This window comes from Sciurus carolinensis, chromosome 2 (genome assembly GCF_902686445.1).
Source record: "Sciurus carolinensis chromosome 2, mSciCar1.2, whole genome shotgun sequence".
Taxonomy (NCBI): domain Eukaryota; kingdom Metazoa; phylum Chordata; class Mammalia; order Rodentia; family Sciuridae; genus Sciurus; species Sciurus carolinensis.
In genome coordinates, this window is record NC_062214.1 from 10,391,337 (window position 1) to 10,412,453 (window position 21,117).

Sequence of the window (21,117 nt, forward strand, 5' to 3'; positions counted from 1 at the left end):
CCTGGGGCAGGTTCCCTGGAGGACCCGGGAGAGCCTGGGGCAGGTTCCCTGGAGGACCCGGGAGAGCCTGGGCGAGGCACGTTCACCCTGGGCCCGACAGGGAGGGCATTCTGAGGGGCCATCGTGGGCAGGCCCGGGGACAGTGCCCGGGGGACGGCGCTGCCTGTGGGCTGGAGGTTTGAGTCTCGCACTGTCCCGGGCACCTTTGGGGCGTCCGGCTGCCGTGCCCCTGGGCCTGGTCCTGCCGGGGCAACGAGGCTGCACTGCGGACTCCCTGGGCCTCCCGTGGATCCGGGGCAGCCGCGGGGCCGCCATCCCCCCAAGCGCACAGCCACGTCCCTGTCCGGGGCTATTTTGCCTTTCCTTTCATTGCTAAACCAAAGGGGCTATTTTGGAAACTCCTGTAAGCAAACCAAGCCCTGGCTGGCATTTGAGAGAGAAAAAAAGAGCCCTAAGTGAGGGACTCGGGCATAAAAGCCACCCAGCCCCGGAGCCCACGACGCTAAATTTAGAAGCTTCACCTCCAAGTGAGGTGAAATTGCAGGTTCCTCTGCCTGGTGGGCGGTGGAGACGCAGCGGCGTGGTCAGCACTGCGCAGTTCAGATTTAGTGGAAGTGGTCCTGCTTCCTGCAGCCACACCTTGGGCAGAGACCCCGGCCGGTGCCCAGGGTCCGGGAAGCGGCGGCCGGCCGGGTAAGAAGCCCCTCCGGCTGGCCTGCCTTGTCCAGAGACCTCGACCTGCCAGGCCAGAGTGAGGCGGCGGAGGACAGAGCAAGGAAGAAGCCGTCCAGTCTCCACCAAAGGTTTGGGAACTGCCTGGCCACTAGGCCTCCCTCCTCCACACAGGGCCCAGCGGCCCTGCAGGGTGCCGGCTGCTCTGAGCCCCCTGAGCGTCCCTCCCTGGACTCCGGGCCTCCCTGGGACTCCCCAGACCTGCCCACGCCCAGCAGTTAATGCGCTAAAGGCGGCCACAGCCTTTAGGTGAGGTGGGAGTGGGGAGGGTCTCAGGCACCCACGCGCAGCTTCCTCTTCCAGGGTCCTCGCCCGGGGCAGGTGAGCGCCTCCGTCTGGGCTCCTCGGGAGCTGCCCAGCGAGGGCTCCCTTCTCTCTCCCCACAAGAAACCCCGCTGGCCGAGACTGCAGCCGGCCAGGAGGGGGCGCTGCCGGCCGCGCGGAGCAGGCTGGGGGGTGCCCGGGACCTGGCGCCCTGACCTTGGTGCCTGCGAGGTGGGGGCTGGGCACTCCGGCCACCGTGAAGTGCTACCTCCCCGCGTGGCAGGTCCCTGCGCACACCTGCCTCTGCTCTGGGGCCCCTTGCAGCACCTCAGTCCAGATGGAGTGGTGTCCAGGAGGGCCTCCCGAGGGAGGTGACCTCCGGCCGGGAGGTGGGAGAGTGTCTGGGGCCGGCCCCGCGCGGCAGGGAGCCGAGCCAGCTCCGTGTGAGAGCCAGTCCTGGCTGGGCCCGGGCTCGGGCGGAGCCTGGCCTGCACGGCGGCCGTGGGTTCGGTCCTCAGCTCCGCATGTGAGTTAAGGAAATGAGGGTCCAGCAACTGCCAGAAACATAGTCAAAAAAGTCAAAAAGGCAGGTCCCCAGCCCCCGCCCGGAGCGGAGCCTCCCTCCTGGAGGCCGGGGCCGCGGGGCCATGTGGTGCTGCGGTGGTCACTGGGGTCCTGGCGCCCCACGTGGGTCTGCAGGGACCTCCGCTCTGCTCGGGACCGTCTAACGTGAGCGCGGCGTGTGCTTTCAGGACCCGCGCGGGGGCTCTTGGAGGGGGAGAGGGGTCGGCCCTGCCCAGCCCGGGGCCTGAGCCGTTTGGCAAGGTGCCGGCGCACCCTGGGCACGTGCGGAGCGCCAGTTAACCTAACAGCCAGGGACAACGTCCTGAGGCGATTTCCAGGGCGTCAACACTCCCACTGTGGCTGACTCGAGGCCACCAACTCCCTGTCGACAGCTCACAAAGTCCTGAAGGTTTGGCGGTCGACCCTTGTGAGCTGGTACTTGCCAGGGGCACAGAGGGGATGCGGGGTCCCCGGGGCAGAGCAAGGTCCCGGAGTGTGGGACTCCAGCGCCCCGTGAGGCCGTCAGGCCTGCCTGACCTGAAGGGGCTCGCCGTGTCCTGCTGGGTCCTTGGGCTGACCCGGTCCCCTCTCAGAGCCTCGGTTTCCTCTTCTGTGGAACGAGGTCAATGGAGGCCCCTGTTCACTGGAGGTCCATCTAACAAGAGCTTGTGTGAAGCGTTCGGCCAGGACCAAGTAACCAGGGAGCACTGGAGGTGACTCCCGGGCTGCAGGACCACGCGGCCAGCTGGGGCTCGCCGCCTGGCGGGTGTGGACGACACGGGCCCCCTCCGAGTCAGGCCAGAGGTTGCGCCCCTGGCTTGGCTCAGGCGGGGTCTGGGTGGCCATTGGCTCAGGCAGCCAGCGGCTCCCCAGCAGCCGTGCACCCTGGGGGCTCTGGGGGTGCTGGGCGCCTGCCCCTTGGCCCTCCCCACGGCCTCTGAGGCCCTCTCTGGACTCCCATTTTACAGCTGTGATCACGGAGGCCCAGGGCCTGCCAGGGGCTGGGCTGGGACGGAGCCCCCGTCTGGCTCCTTTGTTTCCAAGGCTCTCCTACCGGCCGTGCCCAGGCTGTGGCCTGGGAGGTCGTGCAGAGGGGCCCGCGGCCCTGGCAGGGCCGGCCCAGCGTGGAACTCGGGACTGAAGGCCCTGCGCTGCTCCAGGCAGAGGCCCTGCTAGCGCGCAGGGCGGAGGCAGGGCTCGGCCGTGATGGGAGGGCTGGCAGGCAGGAGGGGTGGGAGCAGCGGGGTCCCTGGAATCCGCACACTGACGCCACCCGGCTGAGGAGCAAAGTATGAAACGGTAGCAGCAGAGATTCAGGTTAGATAGGAAGGAGAACTTTCCAGCTGCCCATGCTAGAATACACCAGCTAGAAGGGCTATGTTCCCAAGGGAGGTGGTGGCGTTCCCAAACTAGAGATGGTTTGGAAGAAAGAGAAGGCGGCCAGCGTTCTGGGCCGGGCGCACTGCACCCCAGGTCAGTGGGGACGCGGTGTGGGGGATAGCGGGGCCCAGCGTCATACAGCCCTGGGTGCCCGCCACCTATGGACGGGGCTCGCCACCACCTGTCAAACGCCTCCATGGCTCCCCGTGCCCCTGGGCTGCCGAGGCCCGAGGCCTGCGCTCTGTGCCTCCGCCTGACCTGCAGCGCGGCCTGCCTGCCAGACTTTTTGGACCACATCCTCTCGCAGCTCCGGGCCTTTGCACACACTCTTCTGTCCCTGCTGCCCTCGCCCCTGCTTGGCCGGCCCTTCCCTGCCTCCCCCGTGATGGGCCAGGAGGGAGTGGGGCCGGCTAGGAGGCCTGCACCCCGGCAGCAGGGCCTGAGCGCCGAGCTGGACCTGGACTCAGGCCACCGCCTGCTGCCCCAGCCTCCGGAGCCTCCTCCAGCTCCTCTGTGGCAGACTCCGCAGCTGCTGTGCGGCCGCGGTCAGCACTCAGAGCCGGGCCAGGCTGACTGTCCTCTCCTCTCCTTGCAGGTGACGGCCATGTCGGTGAGGGTGCGGTTCCTGAGCCCCGGGGACGCAGGGGCCGTGGGGGCCGTGGGCCGCAGCGCCTCCTTCGCGGGCTTCAGCGGCGCACAGAGCCGGAGGATCGCGTAAGCCGCCAGGGCCCCGGGCGGGCCTCTCCCCGGGGTCCTCCTGCTGCTGCCAGTGACCTGCTGCCCAGGGCAGAGGAGGGCAAGGGTGTGTTCTGAGTGCCAGAGGACCTGTGATTTCCTGAGACCCAAACGCTGACCATTTTAAATGCTCTGGAAAGTTGATCTGTCTGAGTTTATCAGGCCAACTAGGCAGATAGAAAATAGTCTCAGAGAGGTGAGTCCACTAGCTCAAGGTCACACAGCAAAACTCCTTCAGATTAGGACTTAGTCTCCTAGGGGTGAGGTCAGGAAGGATGTTCTTCCTGTTTGGTAACCTGGGCAATGGAGCCACCTATTCTGGCTCTGTGACCTGGGACAAGTGACTTCATCTCTCTGAACCTTGGTTTGCTCAACTCAAAAATGGGAGTCAAGTGTCCCTCTGTTAAAGACTGTCACAAAGCCACCATGAGGCGACCGTGCATGGCAGGCCGCTGGCACACGCAGACACAACAGGTGCTGTGGGGGTTTGCAGGGCCGGGCCTGGGGGTCAGCAGTGAGGCGAGAGCGGTGGGAGGTGAGGGCCGGGCCATGCCGCTGCCCCACCCGTCCCTCCAGCGCTCCGTACCGTGTCCCGGGAGCAGGGCCTGTTTCTGCCCCTGGTCACTCAGCTCCACGCACAGGAGGACACAGACCGGCCCATGGGGAGCAGGAGCACAGAGCGGCGTCTCTGCAGGGGCCGTGTGTGTGTGTCCTCTGCCCTGATCGCCGGTGTCACCAGACGCCCTGGCATGGGTCAGCTTGTGTCCTGAGGCGTCCAGTCTCACCTGGAGCCTCAGCCGGTCCCGCGATGGCTCGCCTGGGGGCTGGGCAGGTGTGGCTCTGACCCAACCCGTCTGGTGCCGAGCTGGCCTTGCTGAGGGGCCACGCCAGGTGGACGGCCGCTCGGGGGACGCTGGGTGGCACGTGCCACCTGGAAGCTTGTCTGGCAGGCTGGGGTGTCCCAGAGCCGGGGAGGCTCCCGCCCGGCCGGCCTGCCGCTGATTTCACCACCGGGAGCCGCACCCGCACTGCCCTGCAGAGCCCAGACAGGAGCCCGGGCTCAGAGCGGGCGGGAGGGGGCCCAGCTGCCACTGCAGCAGCACGGCGCGGGGGGACACAGGGGACACACCTGCCAGGGGCTGCAGCCCCGGGAGCTCGGGGGCGCTCAGAGCAGCCCGGCTCACCTGCTTGCCCAGCGGCCAGGACCCTCACCTGTCAAGACCTGCGGCTCTGCCCTCTGCGGCCTGGAGATGGCCACCTTGTGGAGGGCCTGTTCCAAGAGGTGGGTGCTGTGGCCTCAGGGCGGGCAGGGGAGGGACGCCAGGCTTGTACCCGAGCCCTGAGCGTGGCACTTGACTGGAGGTTCCCCTGGGGAAGCTGTCCCATCCGCCCCACGTAAGCCCATCACCCCCACCCCGCACTGGGTGCCGTCTGCTGTGGAGTTTAGACTTTTAACTTCGGCACAAACGTACCTGCCCTTTGAGGAGCACTGCCCCCAAGCCCCTCCTGGGCATTAAGCCATGTGACCCTCAAAGCAAGCCTTGCCCAGGTCCCCATGTTACAGATGAGAAGACAGAGGCACAGAGAGGTTCACTAGCTTACCCAAGGTCACACAGCTTTAGTGAGGCAGTGGGATACAGAGCCCAGTGTTCAGTTCTGGAGCCTGCACTTGTTAGCACTTCCCAGGGTCTCCCTCGGTGGGCCCATCAGCTCATGGGGAGGTGGTTTTTCAGTTAGGGTCCCTGCTCTGCCCCTAGCTTGGTGGCTGGTATGCAGCAGGTGCTCAGTAAATGTCTGCTGAATGGATGAATATCTCATGGCCATTCCACGGAGCAGGACCTTACACCCCCTGTACAGATGAGGAAGTGGAGGTTCTGGCAAGTGAAGTGGCCAGTCACCGGCTGCCCCAGAGCCCGTGTCTCTCAGCGGCCCAGGTTCCCAGCATGGTGGGCCCCCCGAGCGTCCAGAGCAAGTGGGCTCGAGGTTGACGGTGCAGCTGCGGCTGGGAGCCAGGGTCTCGGTCCTGGTCGGCAGGTGTGCCGAGTAAACAGCGCAGCATGACCGTGTGGAATGTCCAGCATCCAGCCCAGCTGGAAATACAGCTGGCCGCGCACAGCCTCTTGGGGACCAGGCTGGGGCGGGGGCCTGGCGCCTCTGCCGGGCTGTCCAGACTAACCCCGCCTCCCGGGGACTGTGAGCCCTCAGGAGCGGGGTCCGCGGCAAGCTCTGCTCTGGGGTGCCCGTCTGAGTGACGCGACTGCCCACCCTTGATTCCCACAAGCCCAGTGGCCTCTGAAGGGCCCCCAGGAAGAGGGGACCCTGGGTCTTGAGTGGGAGGGAGGATGTCTTCCAAGGGAGCAGGGACGGCCTCTGCCCTAAGAGCGCGGGGCGTGGGGCGCTGGAAATGCGGGTTCCCAGGCCCCGCCTGGCAGCCCACGCCGGAGGGCACTGGTCAGCAGCGGGAGCCAACGCGTCCTCTGGGGGTTTTGAGACGCCTGTGCCTGGCCGCTCTGGAGGGGTCCTCGGTTCCGGCCGAGTGTTCCACAGGTCTGGGTTCGGGTTCCAACTCCGCCGTCCCCAAGCCTTGTGGCCTTGGAGAGAGGACCCCTCCGCGCCCAGCCCAGGGCGGCTCTGATTCCGCGGTTCAGCTCCGCATTCACCGAGGGCTGCTGTTTCCCGGGCTCTGAGGGAGGAGAGGAAGCAGCCGGGCTGTGATCATTGTCACCTCTGGGGCGCCCTCTCTGTGCCCAACGGGCCCGCACCATCTGGATGTAGGCCCCGCCCCGCCCCCACTGCCCGCTGAGACCGAGGCTCGGGCAGTGCCCCGGAGATGCTGGAGTGAGGCCGGCACCCCTATGTCCTCCTGGCGGCCAGGGCACAGCCACCAAGGGCAGGCGGGAGTGGCATCTGCCCTCAGCCGTTCAGGGTCTGCTCTTTCCCCTCGTTGCTCGCTCTGCCACCTCTGGGGGCCTGTGCGTGTGACTGCAGTTGACTTCCTCACACCCAGGTCCCCAAGAAGGCCTAGCGGTGCCCCTTTAAGAACTGACCCCGAGCCAGGTGCAGTGGCTCACCCTGCAATCCCAGAGACTTGGGAGGCTGAGGCAGGAGGATCGCAAGTTCAAAGCCAGCCTCAGCAACTTAGTGAGGCCCTGTCTCAAAAATAAGCAAAAGAAAAGAAAAGAAAGGGCCGGGGAGGTGGCTCTGCGGTTAAGCACCCCTGGGCTCAACCCTTGTACCAAAAAGGAAGGAAACAGAACTGACCCAGAAGTCGGTGCCGTGAGTCATTCCTACGGTCCTGGGAGGAGGCAGTCCCAGCCACCCGGGGCAAGGCAGAGGGTGAACCTGAGAGAAGGCCACGTCAGCCAACCCGGCCCTGCGGGTGCTGAGCAGGCCTGGGTCCTGAACCGCCCGACCTCAGGCTTCCCAAGTCGGTCCTGAGATGCTGGTGCAGCTCTACAAGCCTGAGACACTTGCTGTCACTGCCGGGGGACGTTAGCGCTAAGGATTATCCAGTCCAGACTCCCAACTCCAACTACCTGAAGTAAAAGAGAGCCAACTGGCTCATAGGCTTGCAAAGTCCACAGCAGACTAGCTTCAGGCATAGCTGGATCCAGGAACTCGCTGTCATATGGGTTTGATCTGATCCATCTGGTTCTCTGTGTTGGCTTCATTGTCCCTGTGTGGTGGCAAGAGCACCTGGAAGCTCCGGGTGTATGTCCCCCAGGTAGCAACGCCAGCAGAAAGAACCTTTCCCACCCTGTGAACTCCGAGCCACACGCCTGGCTGACTTCTAGTCTGACCTGTGCTCCTTGCCTCGCCTGGCCTCTCCCAGGCCTGGGGCTGGGGCTGCCCATGTGCCCATGTGCCCGTGCAGTTGTGTGAGTGTGGAGATTTGTGGGCCGCGCTCCCCTAGACCACAGGATGAGAGCGGATCTGGAAGCTGCTTGAGGGGAACATCCAGGTGTGGTAGCAGAGGGCGGGGTGGCGCCGGGCAGCTGCCCACCGCCTGCGGAAGCCTCAGGACCCTGGGCTGCCCCCGCGCTCTGCCTGCACAGCCAGAGCACGCTGAGCAGAGGGGTGCGCTCGGGCGCTGCTTCAGTTCCAGCTGTGAGCCCGCTTCTGAGGCTGGCTTTTGATCATCCTTCTTGTAACCCCAAAACCAGGCCCCTCGTCTTGCCGATGAGGAGACCGAGCTCCAGAGAGCCTCAGCCCTCCCGAGACCACACAGCTCGGGCGGGGTCCCCTGGGCTGTGGTCACTCTTCCCAGAGCTCCTGCCCCCGGCGAGGGCTGTGTCCAGAGCCTGCCCGACTTCTGGCCGTCCTCCCTCACAGGAAGTCCCTCACCAGGAGCTCCGTGAGGCCGCGCACGCCCGGGAGACCCTCCAGGACCTACGGCACCCTGCGCAAGGGCTCCGTCTGCCTGGACCCCCAGCCCCAGCAGGTGAAGAGGATCTTTGAAGCACTGAAGAGAGGTCTCAAGTAAGTGGCCGGGCCACCCCGCTGCCCCCGCTGCTCGGACGCACGCTGCGCCTGAGGGGTACAGCGGGCGCCTGGCTGCTCCCGCCCCGGGCACCGCCCTGCGCGCGGCCCTGTCTGAGACTCTGGGGCCCCAGCGGGAATAAGGCAGGAGGATCCTGGTCCCGTGATGCTCAGGACGCAGACGGGGGATGTGTGTGTGGTGGGAGGTGGTCCAGGTGGGGTGACCAGGGTGACGGGGGCTCGGGTCCGAGAGGCCTGGACTCCAGAGAGAGCTGGCTTTATTCTGAGCACCCCGCGACGAGGGCCCCCCAGCCGGCCTGGCAGTCCCAGCACGCACCGGCCCAGAGGCGGGGCTGGCCAGGAGAGCACCGGCCACTGCAGCTGGCGCGCTGGGAAGAGCTGTTTCTGGAGTGAGCTCCCCAGAGGCAGGGCCACTGACCACGAGCCCCCCCACTGCCACCCGGCACCCACGGAGGAGGCCCAGTGATCACGGTTCAAACCCCTTCAGAGGAAGCGGTTTCAAAATGCGGATTCTTTCTCTACTTAAAAGCACAATGTGCACGGGGAGCAGGGGCCCGAGACGCAGGACGGCCAGGGACTCCGGGGAGTCCAAGTGACCTGTGCTCTGGGTCTGGAGCGGGGAGGACGTGGCCATGAGCCAGCTGAAAGAGGGGCGCTCCCATCCCCAGCCAGGCCCCAGGCTCCCTCAGGGCGGGACCGGGAGAGAGGCCTCTGCTGGGAGCTCTGGGGACCACGGGCGCGCCTTCCTCTCCAGCGCCTCCTGCAGGACAACGCCAGCGGGCTCCGCAGCTCCTCTCTGTCCTCCACTGCGTGTCCCAGGCTGGCACTTCCGTCCCCTGCCAGGCTGGCTCCCGGCTGTGGTCCTAGGATTCTCCACATCGGGTCTCCTGGACGGGCGAGTGGAACCCCAGGCCTGCAGCCGGGCGCGGACCCAGCCGGGACAGCACGGCCCCTGTCAATCACGGCCGCCAGGGTGCTGCCACGCGGTCGCTGTGCAGCATTACTGTGCTGTGAACCCTGCTGGGCTCCACCCAGGCACATCCCTCACCCCACCACCGTCACCCCGCCCAGGCTGGCAGAGTGGGAGACGCCACGTGTGGGAGATGGGCTCTGTCCCAGGGGCTCAGCTCCCGGGCAGCTTCAGGTGTCCCCTAAGGATGGCCTGCTTGAGACGTGCCTTGGGCTAACGGTGCCCGTTCTTCCTGGGGAGCCCGACCCTTGAGCAAGCAGCGGCCTTCCAAAGAAGTTGTTCCTTCCATGTTCGAGGTGGTATGAGTGAGACCCAGAGAGGGCAAGTGCCCTTCCTAGGGCAACCCAGCAAATCTGTGATGGCGCAGCTTGGTCGCCACCCCAGCACCCAGATGCAGACCCCAGTCTCCTGCCACAGCTCCCTGGGCTTCCCTGAGTGTGCAGAGGCCCCAGTGTCCCCAGCCTGGGCATCCAGTGGGCAGGGAGGCCTTGCCTATTGGTAAAGGCCCCGGGCTGAGAGCGGGTCTCCCGCAAGCCTGGAGAATGTGGCCCGGGAGGCCACCACGGGCTACAGAGCTCAGTCCAGCATCCTCCCTGGGTGGCTCTGGCCAGGCCACAAGCTGCCTGCAAGGCCAGTCTGCCTGTCTCCAGAGTGGACCTTGCGGTCACCTCTGGACCTCTTTGTGGGGCAGCTGGGAAAGAGCCTCCTGAGACCCGTCCTGCTGCTCTGGCGACCCAGCCCCGGGCAGGGCCGGCACAGTCCACAGACAGCGCGGCTTTGGAGGCCACTGGCCTCTCCCTGCGGGGCTCCTCACGCTCACCTGGCCGTCCCCGCAGGCAGCACCTGTGCGCGCAGCAGGCGGAGCTGGACTACCTGTGTGGACGCCACGCAGATGCCCGCAGGGACTCCAGGCTGGTGAGACCCCGCCGCCCGCCCCAGCCCCTCCTGGGTGTCAGTCTGGAAGCCGGGCTCACGGGGGCGGTTGACTGGCGACCGACGTCGCCCGGACCCCTACGGACGTGCCTGCAGCGCAGGCGACCCGGGCCTCCTGGCCCTGCCCCTGGTTCCCAAGGAGCCTGCGGGGCCCCTGTCCTCGGCCATCCCGCTTCATGGGTCGGCGTTGGGTGCCCTGGGCCTGGAGGCTCTGTGAGTGGGGACAGCGGGCATCTCTGGAGCGACACAGTGGCCCCCACGTCCAGGGCTCGCCAGGCTGACACCAGCAGTGGCTTTGAGGCAGGGTTGGGCCCGGGCAGCCCTCGGTTCAGCCGCTCACCCCACTAGAGCCAGAGTCAGAGAGCGACAGACAGGACGGCAGACAAGGGGACAGGCCTGAGGAGGCCCGCTGGACTCGGCTTCCGGACAGACGGTGCCTTTTAGATGAGCAGGTTCCATGCGGCTTTGGGGCCTTGACGCTGAAATCTGCCTGCTGGTCATCGGAGCACCCGTGCCCACGGGGTCCTTCCTCGGAGGCGCTGCCGCTTTCCGCGGCCTGGGGACCCTTCTGGTCTGGGCAGCCCGCGGGTCCTCTCTTCACCCACCCGCCTGTGCACCCCAGAGCTTCTCCTCCAGACTCTGGAAACACGGCGGCTGGGCCTCGCTGCCCGTGGGCCTCCCGGCCTCCTCCAGGGCGCAGGTGCGCAGAGCAGGCCCAGATCCCAGGGCCAGCGGGATGTCAGTCCCCAGAGGGGCGCCGGCTCAGCAGGGCGGGCGCCTGAGGCCCTGGCCCACGTGGGGAAGGGGAGGCCGGGCGGCCCAGTGCGGCCAGCCCTCCGTGGGGAGAGGCGCTGGCGGGACCGCGCCCACTCTCGGCACCGCCCGCCGCTCCCTGGGGTCTGAAGAAACCCGAGGCAGGGCCGAGGCGGGAAGGGCGGCTGCCGTGGGCCCCTGTGAGAGGTGGACGTGGGTCCCACCGCCCCGCCGCTGCCTGGCGGCGTCTCAGTACGACCGTGGGCTCTGGGGGACGCCAGGCGGCCCCTCTTCTTTTCGAAATCCTGGACTCCTTCCTCCTCGTTCCTTAGTGGGTTTTGATTCCAGGATCTCGCAGGTGTCGCAGATCACACCAGGGAAGCCCGACCTGTGGGGTTCGAGTCTCCTTTAGGCAGGAGGATCGCAAGTTTGAGGCCAGACTTGGTACCTTAGTGAGACCCTGTCTCAAAATAAAATTTTCAAAGGTCTGGGATGAGGCTCAGTGGTGGAGCACCTGGGCTCCATCTGCAGTGCCACAAAATAAGCATAACTAAATAAATACGTAGGAGGAACCCCGGTGCGTTCTCCACACCCCACTTTTCTCCCCTGGGCCCCTGGTCTCCGGGGCCCCGGGCAGCTGGAAGGACGCCCTCCCCTGCTGGGCACCCGAGGGCCTGCGTGGGTGACCAGGTGGCCACGCACGTCATCTGCGTGCCATCCATGTTTTCGCACCACAGGGCCGAGGCCCAAGGTCCCAAGACCATGAGACCACCAAGCCTCGTGGCCTTCACGGGAGGCGGGGCTGCCTGGCCGTGGACCTCCCACTGGCCTCACGCTGGCCCCGGAGTGGTGGACTTAGGAGTCCTCCCTGCCCAGGCGGGAACCAGGTGGTGGTGGGCTCCCAGCCCCGCTCTCCAGCTCTGTGGCAGTGGTGGACGCCGCCTCGGACACAGCTCCACGGCCCGTGCTGAGCGCCTGCTGTGTGCTTTGTCCCGCAAGCCGCCCGAGCGGCGGGCATACCGAAGCCCGTTTTACCTGAGGACGCGGAGGCTCAGGGAGGTCGTGTGGCTTGCGCAGGACGCACAGCTGGGAGGGGGCAGCACGAGACCCAGAGCCGCCTCGCCCCAGATGCAGTGGTCCCTCTTTCTCCCGGGCCTGGCCAGTGCCCCAGGCTGCAGGCCACGGAGGCCAGAGTGCGTGGCTGGCTGCAGTCATGGGCTGTCCGTCCCCAGGCTCCGATGCCGCTGTGTGCAGCCTCCTCGGCCTGCGAGCTCGCGGGCGCTGACGCCTTCTCTCCCCTCCCCCCCAGGCTTTCTACTACGACCTGGACAAGGTGAGCCACCTGGACAAGGTGAGCGGGCCTTCCTGAGCTGCTGTGCTCAGCGGGGCCCAAGCAGGGCCTGGTGCTGAGGAGACCTGGCCTGGCCTCCGACCCCGCTGCCCGATGGGGCCCGGGGCTCCTCCCACTTTATGAGTGGGGAAACTGAGGCCGGGGTGAGCCTCACTGAGCTGGCGGGTGGCCTGGCATTCATTCCTCCCCGCCCTGCACCAGGACCTGGAGGGGTGGCGGGTGCCAGAAGCCCGGCCGCGCTCACAGGTCTTTTGTTTCCCCGGGACAAGCAAACGCGCTGGGTGGAGAGGCACATCCGGAGGATGGAGTTCCACATCAGCAAGGTCAGCGCCCAGCGCAGGGGGCCGGGACCCCGGGCAGGGTGGGGGGAGGGTGAGCACCAGTGGCAGTGGACGCCTGGCCGGGGGCAGGTCTGAGGGCTGCAGGAGGCCTCAGCCCCCAGGACTGCAGAGGTCGGGCCCGGCCCCCACTGCCTGGATGAGGCCTGGAGAGCCAGGGCTGGCCCCGGGTCACAGCAGGTCCCTTAGGCGTCAGCCAACCTGCACACCCTGATTGTGGTCCCCAGGCTGGGCAGCGGTCCCAACCCCCTTCCCTGAATTACAGTTGGAAAGTCAGGCTGAGGCGGAAGCGACGTACCCCCTCGTCCGCCTCACCAGTTCTTTTATTGTGCACTGACTGTATACCAGCCCCTGCTAGCGGCTAGGGTAGGAGCCACACTGGGCACCGGGTGGACGCTGTGTGGGTGGTGGGGAGCAGGCGGCCCGCAGGCCCACCGCTGTGCCCGCTGCAGGTGGAGGAGCTGTATGAGGGCTACTGCGTCCAGTGCCGCCTGCGCGACGGGGCGACCAACATGCAGCGCGCCTTCTCCCAGGGCCCGCCCAGCCGCGCCTCCCGCGAGAGCCTGCAGGAGCTGGGCCGCAGCCTGCACGCGTGCGCCCAGGTGGGAGCCCGGGCCTCCCTGCTGCAGGGTCGGTGGCGTCCCCGGGCGGGCGGGGCCTGTGGCTGAGCTCCCTGGGGCCTTGCAGGACATGTGGCTCATCGAGGGTGCGCTGGAGGTCCACCTGGGCGAGCTCCACGTCAGGATGAAAGGTGAGGGGCCCCTGCGAGCGAGCGGGCAGTGCTGCCCACGTCCCCTGGGTTTCGCCCTGGAGTGCCTCTGGGCCCCTCTGTGGCCCCCGTCTGCCCGTGCTGATGTGCACGCCAGGGCCCCCCACCTGGCCCTGGGCGGGGCGGCAGGCGCGCAGTGGCCCGTCTCTGTGTTCCAGGCTTGGTGGGCTATGCACGCCTCTGTCCAGGAGACCAGTACGAGGTCAGTCCTCAGCGTCCCAGCCAGCCTCGGTGGTGGGGCTGCTGGGAGCCGGGGTCCTAGCCGAGGTGCTGCTGGGAGGGAGGCCCTCGGGCAGCGGCCGACGCACCCCTCCTGGCCCTGCTGCAGGTGCTCATGCGCCTGGGCTGCCAGCGCTGGAGGCTGAAGGGCCGGATCGAGTCGGACGGCAGCCAGACCTGGGAGGAGGAGGAGAAGGCCTTCGTCCCCACGCTGCACGAGAACCTGGAGATCAAGGTGGGGCGGGCGGCCGGGCCAGGGCGCCCTGCTGTTCGCGCTCGACACCACCCTCAGCCCCTCCCCAGGTGACGGAGCTGCGCGGCCTGAGCTCGCTGGCGGTGGGCACCGTGACCTGCGACATCGCCGACTTCTTCACGACGCAGCCGCGGATGGTGGTGGTGGACGTCACGGAGCTGGGCACCATCAAGCTGCAGCTGGAGGTGCTGTGGAAGTGAGTGTCACCGCCCGCCAGGCCCCGGGAGGCTCCGACGGCGGCCCTGCTGGCAGGGCACCTCCTGGGCCTGGCTCTGCCCCACAGTCCTGGGACCTTCCTGCCGGGGCCACTCTCCCCTCCTGCCCCAGAGTCTGAGTTCAGCCTCACTTGGACAAGTGGACTGTTGAAGCCTCCAGGAAATAAAAACGAAAGCAAATAGCAGAGTCCTGGGGCTGGGCCCGGAAGCTGGCCAGTGGCCTCCTGGGCTTGGCTCCGTGGAGGAGGCCGGCCTGTGCCTAGAAAGGCCACCGGGCTGCCCCTGCCTGTGGGTTCTGGGGTGACCTCTAGGCCACAGATCTGAGAGAAAGACCCCATGGTGGGGGTCCCTATCCTGCACCACACTCCACTGCCTCCGGGGTCCCTAGAGGCTTCTATTTTAAATATATCTTAGACGTCGAGGGACCTTTATTTTAGTCATTTATTTTCATCCATGCGGAGAAGCGAACCCAGGCCTCCTGTGTGCCAGGCGAGCGCCCCTCGGGGCCCCACCCCACCCCAAAGGCTCTGATGGTGGCCAAAGAGATTTTTCTTCCCCCCCAAGTGAAACCTTGTATTTCCAGAGGATTCCCAGCGGGCCCAGGAGTGAGGCTGAGGAGACCCCCAGGGGAAGCCCTCCAGTGTACAGTGGGGACTGCTCCGCACTGTCCAGGACCCTGGGTCCTGCTGGCCTGCAGGCTGCCCCAGGAGGTTCCCACAGCGCCCCGGCCACAGGCCCTCGAGGCTGGGCCGGCCGTGTGCACCCCGCCGCAGGCCGTGCCGGGCCTCCGGGCCTCGCTCCCGAGCAGAGCCGTGTGGCGAGCGTCCGTGTCAGACGAGCTTCAAGGCTCTGCGGTGAGAGGCAGGTGTGGATTCAGTGCTGTCCCTGGTCCTCATCAGCGGGGAGCCGGCCTAAGCAGGGTACCTACCATGGAGTCTGTTTCCTCCCGAGTGAGCTCCAGCCACAGAGGGTCGTCAGCAGAGAGGAGGAGGACGGTGGGGAGAGGCGCGGGCACGCTGGTCGCGGTGGCCAGGGTGCGGGCCAGGGCCACCAGCCTCCGCTCTCTCTCCAGCCCATTCGACTCCGAGAGCCTCCTGGTGTCACCCAGCCCCACAGGCAAGTTTTCCACGGGCAGCAGAAAGGGCTCCTTGTACCACTGGACTCCACCGAGCACCCCCAGCTTCCGGGAGAGATACTACCTGGTGAGCGAGCCCCTCCCTGGGCTGCACGGGGTCGCGCTGCGGGCTCTTAGGGTCAGCCTCGCTCTGGGTTCAGCGGGTGTCTGGCGCTCCTCCTTCCGCCCCTGCTGCTGGCCTCTGGGACCCGAGCTGGGCCTGCCTGGTTCTGGAACGAGGCGCTCTGGGTGCTTCCACCCACCCGCCATGGGCTTTGGCCTCTGCTTCCTGTCAGGAGAATCGCTTGACACAGCGCCCAGTAAAGCATCTCTCTTCTCCAGGGACCAGGGTCCCCTCAGAGTCCCTTCTGCGTCCTTCCAGGGACGCTGCCCTCTGTGAGCGGCCTCCCTCCCCGTACTGTCCTCGGAGAAGCTTCTTTCCCCTCCCAGAGGGCTCCCCTTGCTTAGCTGACGTCCAGCAGTAGGCGGCCGGGGCTGAACTGTGCCTTATTTAATCAGATGGGTGTCGTGCTGTGGCCACCAGGGCAGTGCGTGGCCCCTACATGTGTCCTTCCTCAGTATCTCCCCAGAGCCTGAGCCCTGGCCGGGGTCCTGAGGTGCCAAGGTGCTTGTCCCCCGCTTGGGTGTGGGCACTGGCATGTGGAGACTTGAGTACTAGGGACATGAGACCCCGTCCTACCGGGAGCCCCAAGTTGGGAGGTGAGGGGACGTGGAGCTGGCCATCTTGTCAGGTTCTGCCCGCCTCTTGCCCGTGGGGCTGGGTGTGCCCTTGGGCATCACCCTTAGCCTTCCTGTGTCGGAGCAGTGAGGACAGTGTCGCCCTCGGGGACACAGGAGTGACCTGAGGCCTGGAGCAGGGCGGGCACACACACCCGTGTAGTGGCGGCTGCGGCCACCTCTGTGACAGTCTTTGATCTGGGTACCCGCAGGCCCGGGGCGCATCTGTCTCCTCACTCATGCAGATCTCCGCCCCAGGTGCTGCCGGGTGAGGGCTGTCCTATGCTGGGGACACCGGCCACGATGAGGGACAGGGCCAGCCTAGGGGCACAAAGACCACAGGAAGACAGAGTGTCTGCAGGGCAGGGGGACCTGCTTAAAGCAGGGCATGGAGGGACAGGCTCCTGAGAAAGGGGACACCCGAATGAGCCCTGGGAGGCGGGGCGCGGGCAGGGTGTCCCAGGCAGCGCCGCCGCCCCTCGGCACTCTGGGAGGCCAGGCCCCTGGGCCGACCCCGTCATCCTGAGCGCGTGGCACGCAGAGTGGGAGTCTGGGTCTCGCACACCCGGGTAGCTGGCGAGGCCGCCCTGTGCCCTCTCCAGTCTGCCCTGCAGCAGCCAGTGCAGCAGGCCCCACTGCTCGGGGGGCCGCGGGCCCCCTCCATCCTCAGCTACCTGTCCGAAAGTGACCTCCAGGGCCCTAGCCTGCGAAGCCAGAGTCAGGAGCTGCCAGAGATGGACTCCTTCAGCTCCGAGGACCCCCGAGACACAGAGACCAGCACGTCAGCCTCCACCTCGGATGTGGCGGTCCTGCCCCTGGCCGCTGGCCCCGCTGCCTCCATCGAAGAAGAGGCCCAAGAGGGGTGCCCTCCCCTTGGCCTCCTGCCAGTGATGGCCCAACCGGCAGGCGGCTCGCTTGTGGAGCAGCCTGGCTGGAGGAACCTGGGCGCAGGGAGCCCCAACACGCCGCAGGCCGCCCTGTTCCACAGCTGCGCTCTCCCGAGCAGCCGGAAGGGCCAGGAAGGAGGAGAAAGTGGGGCTGGAGTGGACAGGCCTGCCGGAGCCCCCGAGAGGCCTCTGCAGGAGGTCCTGGAGTTACTGAGGTCCACCGACCCCGCCCATCCCCAGCTCCGGGAGCTGGAGTACCAGGTCCTCGGCTTCAGGGACCGGCTACAGGTATGGCCACCCCCATGGACGGCAGGGCTGCTCTGACAGTGTGGCCACTGGGAGTGGGCTCTGGGCCAGGGGCCTTGCCTCTGCTCTACTCGGGGGGCAGTGCCTCTCTGGGCCCCAGCTCCCTCATCGGTCCAGCAGGCCACAAGAGCCCTCCCTGGGCCAGGAGGAGGTTCCCAGGGGAGGCCGGGGCTCCCAGAGGGTGGAGGATCCCAGCCAGCCAGAGCCTGGCCCTGCCATGGAGCTCCTGGCCAGGCAGCGGGGCCACAGCTCAGTGTCAGGAAACCAGCCTGAGCCGGAGCTGGGCCCAGCGAGGCCTGAAGCCACCTGCCAGGCTCCCCAGCGCCCACCAGAGCCTCCTCACAGATGGGGCAGTGCCGCTCTTCACAGGAGGGTGTAGCGGGCAGTGGCTCGAGTGGCCACCTGGACAGACACTCTACCTTCCGTTTCCATGAGCTGAATGGACATGAAACAAAGCCAAGATCACGGCACCTTCTTATCCGTCAGTGAACTTAGGAGCCGCTTCCCTGTGTCGGACGCCGGGGCTGAGCTGGTCAGGAGCTCTCTTCACACAGGCCTTTCATTTGCTTTACTCCAACCCCACCCTTAACAGGACCAGTGGGCACAGTGAAGGGAGGTCAATTCCTCATTATATATCCAGCAGTTTAAAAAAAGGTTCACTGCTACGGTCTCTCAGAAGTACCTGCCTCAAAGTTTCAAGAAAGAGTGTCACTTGTTCGTTGGTGTTTTTGAAGTCTTTCTGTGTGAACAGTTTGAGTCACATGCACACAACTCCCATCGCATGCTGATGATTTGAAAATCACACCTACTTGACATGGAAGTCTTAAAATAACACGGCCACAAGGCCGTACGTCACACCCTCTTTAAGAACATCTCTCTTTTTTGGGCAAACTAAGTTAAGAATGGTAGAAGTGATCACAGGTCCTGGTGTGTAGCGTGCTTTCTATAGAGAAATTGCACGCGTGTGCACGTGCAGCTGTCAGTGAGTGCACTGAGCAGACGGGCGGAGGATCCTCGCCACCGTGGACTTGAACTTGCCCGCCTGCTGAGATGCTCTGCGGCCTTGGCACCGGCCCCTGCAGTCACTTTGAGGGACGCGCCACAGTGGCGAGACACCTGAAGCTGTCTGGTGGGCACTCCCAGCGAAGGTCAGGCCGGCGAGGCTCGGCCCTCCTGCTCCTCTCAGCCAGGGTCCTGACCCGGGTCTCTTCAGGGCCACTTCTGTCCCAGTCTTGTGCTTTTGGTCAGTGGCTTCGTGGTTCAGTGGCCCCGTGGGCATAGCTGCAGTGCTGGCTGGTGTCCTGGGAGCTTCCCTCCGCAGGGGTCACTGGGAGATCAGGGTCACTGTGCCACACGGAGACACCAGGTGTCTTTAACAAGCGCAGCGTTTCTACCGCTGGGCAGGTGGAGGTGCTGTGAGGGGCCGGCTGAAGCCCCGCCCGTCCTTCCCCACAGCCCTGGGTCCCCAGAGCCCTGGGTCCCCACAGCCCTGGGTCCCCAGAGCCCTGGGTCTGTGCTCACTCTTTCTTCTTGCTGAGACTTCTGGAGAGTCCACTGTGAGTGCCTCCGTGCACGCACACACACCCGCACACACCTGCACGCGCACGCACACACCCCCGCACACACCTGTACCTCTGTTCTATCAGGAAATGAGATCTCTGCGGCTTCCTTGTTCTCTTGCCAGGCCCTTCCTCTCGGGCTGGGCACTGGGACCTGGCTGGGTGCGTCGCCCCGCCTGGCCGTGCCTCGGGTCGTCTCGTGGCACGAGGCCTCGCTGTCCTGGGAGGGGGGCGTCCAGCCCTGGGCTCAGCCACAGTCTCCAGGAAGGACGCTACCGTGAGGCGGCTCAACAAACCCTGACCTCACGTGCAGCCCCAGAGCTTCTAACAGGGTTTGGCCCAGACTCCCCCGTGCTTTGAAGGTGATCTGCAGTCTCGGTACTTAAAGACGGAACGGCTCCCTCAAACGCCCGGGTTCTGGACTTTCTTAGAAGACCGAGCAATCTGACCCCACCTTCCCACGTGCAGGGGCAGCTGGAGCAGAGTGGCAGCTCTGTGTCGGGCGGGGGCCTGCTCGACCTGTCCCCTCCTGGACCTCTGCTGTCCCTTGTCCTGTCCATGGGTGCTAGGGGCCCAGGCAGGCTTTTCAGACGGGTCGCCCTTGAGATTTCCTCCACCATGTCAGTCACCCAGGAGGGGCCTTGGGAGTGCCACACCGCACGCCTGCCCTGCCCAGGCCTGAGCCCTCACCTGGCATTGTGCCACGGGATGGCCCGTGGACAGGGCTGTGACCGGGACACGTCAGGCCTGCAGTGGGGCTCCTGCTGGGGTCTGGCCCGGCGCTGGCCTCAGCCTCGGCCTTGCCCGCAGGCCCGGCAGGAGCCCGTCTCCACCGAGAGTCTGATGGACTGCATACTGGAGAGCTTCGCCTTCCTCAACGCCGACCTCGCGCCCGACGAGCTGTCCCTGTTTGGGGGCTCCCGGGATCCCCGGTGAGTGCACCTGGCCACCGACCCAGGCTCCCTCAGTTCTGTGCCTCCCCCTGCCTCCCGCCTTTTCCTCCCAGAGCCCGTGGGCGTCCCTCCCTGTCCCCAACATCCTCTGCCAACCACAGACCCACCCGAGCTGTCTGCTCCCAGGAATGGGCATCTAAAAACCTCTGAGCAGAGGGCGGGTGCTCTTGGACCTCAACTTCACCAACCAGAGTTCCCTGGTGACTGTTGCTCTGCCCTCGGGACCACCTCCTGGCTCAACCCAGGACACCCCTGTCCGGATCACACGGGTGACCTCAGTAGCTGGGGAGAGCGCAGCCTAGGTTCCTGTTCGCCTCTGGGAGCCGTAGGGAGGGGGCTCTCGGGCCTGCAGGAGCCCCGCCGCCTCCCTGCTCTGCTGCCCGGCCCTGAGTCAGAGCAGGGCCTTGGGCCCTGGGAAGCTGCCCACCTGCCCTCCCGTCAGCCCCGGCCTGGCGCTCCTGTCCTGTGCGCCCCCTTTCTCCTCAGCTAGCTCTCTCCTGGGGACCCGGGCTTGGCCTCCCAGATTTGCAGGGAGCAAGGGTCTCCTTCGCCCTCACGAGCAGCTGAGCCTGCGAACCCGACGGTCACCAGGTTCTCATCCTCCGACTCAGGGAAGACCGGACCCCACCCGCGCCGTCCCGGAAGGCGCCCTCCAGGGAGCTCAGGGCGGGGGCGGGCGAGCTGGACGCGGTGCTCGTAGTCCACCTTCAGGTCTGCAAGGCCCTGCTGCAGGTGCGGAGGCGCGGGCACTGCACGGGCACTAGCCGGGCACGGACAGAGACGAGGAGGTCAGGCCAGGGTCCGCAGGGCGGTCAGGTGGCTCTGGGTAGCTGACACCCTCGTCTGCGACGTATCTGTAGACACAGGAAGCTAAGTCCAAACGGGTTCAACAGAAGGGAGGGTCCAGAGGTGGGTTTCAGTGCCAACTGTCACGTTCAAGCGCCACCATGGCTGGTCTCGTCTCTCCACTCTGCTTTGCAAAGTGGGTGGGCTGCCCTTTCTGGCAGCTTGGCCCCTTTTGGTGGTGACGGTGGCCCCTGGCAGCTCAGCCTGCCCCCTAAGTGGCTTAGCTGAGTGAAGGGAGAATCCCCAGAAGACGGAGCTGCTGCGGGGTGGGCGGGACGCGCAGGGGACCAGGGCCCAGCGTGACGTGGACTCTGAGGGTGCTCCCCATGCTAACCTGGAGCACCCTGGGCTGCCTCCAGAAACTGGCCTCCCCTAATTTGTCGAGGATGGTGCAGGATTGCCTTCTGGAAGAAGCGGCACAGCAAAAGCAAGTTCTGGAGACGCTCTCTGACCTTGATTTTGACAAGGTCGGCAAGGCGACGTCAGTTGAAGACAGTAAGTAACTGTCCCCGACAGGCTGCCTCTGAGTGGCAGTGACAGCGAGCCTCGCCCCCTTGCCCTTAGCCTCAGCAGACAGCAGCCCTGGGGGGGGTGGCCAGACCTGGAGTTGCCTGGCACACGTGCCAGCCCCACAGGACTCCGGGCGAGTGGTTCAGCTCTGAGTTGCAGCCTCTCCTCTGTATCCTGGGGAGGCCACTGTCCAGGGTTCAGGGTCATAATCCCCAGGCCACGTTCAGG

General features: G+C 66.1%; 1 protein-coding gene across 6 annotated transcripts in view; it reads left to right on the forward strand.

The window, feature by feature from the left end:
• The window catches only part of Ripor3 (RIPOR family member 3), a 58,125-nt gene that overhangs the window by 30,749 nt on the left and 6,259 nt on the right, over positions 1-21,117 (forward strand). For 4 of the 6 annotated variants that reach the window (XR_007107347.1, XM_047542452.1, XM_047542454.1 and 1 more), the window contains exons 2-16: positions 3,536-3,654; positions 8,008-8,154; positions 9,982-10,060; positions 12,141-12,164; positions 12,452-12,505; positions 12,973-13,122; positions 13,208-13,271; positions 13,448-13,491; positions 13,618-13,743; positions 13,812-13,957; positions 15,049-15,178; positions 16,431-17,003; positions 19,391-19,512; positions 20,145-20,265; positions 20,739-20,874. Coding sequence is in view for 5 of the 6 variants with exons in the window: in XM_047542452.1 (XP_047398408.1) it covers positions 3,536-3,654; positions 8,008-8,154; positions 9,982-10,060; positions 12,141-12,164; positions 12,452-12,505; positions 12,973-13,122; positions 13,208-13,271; positions 13,448-13,491; positions 13,618-13,743; positions 13,812-13,957; positions 15,049-15,178; positions 16,431-17,003; positions 19,391-19,512; positions 20,145-20,265; positions 20,739-20,874 (2,035 nt within the window). In the remaining variant the exon portion in view is untranslated. The remainder of the gene's footprint in view (positions 1-3,535; positions 3,655-8,007; positions 8,155-9,981; positions 10,061-12,140; positions 12,165-12,451; positions 12,506-12,972; positions 13,123-13,207; positions 13,272-13,447; positions 13,492-13,617; positions 13,744-13,811; positions 13,958-15,048; positions 15,179-16,430; positions 17,004-19,390; positions 19,513-20,144; positions 20,266-20,738; positions 20,875-21,117) is intronic. The other 2 variants (XM_047542453.1, XM_047542456.1) reach the window with 2 other exon arrangements.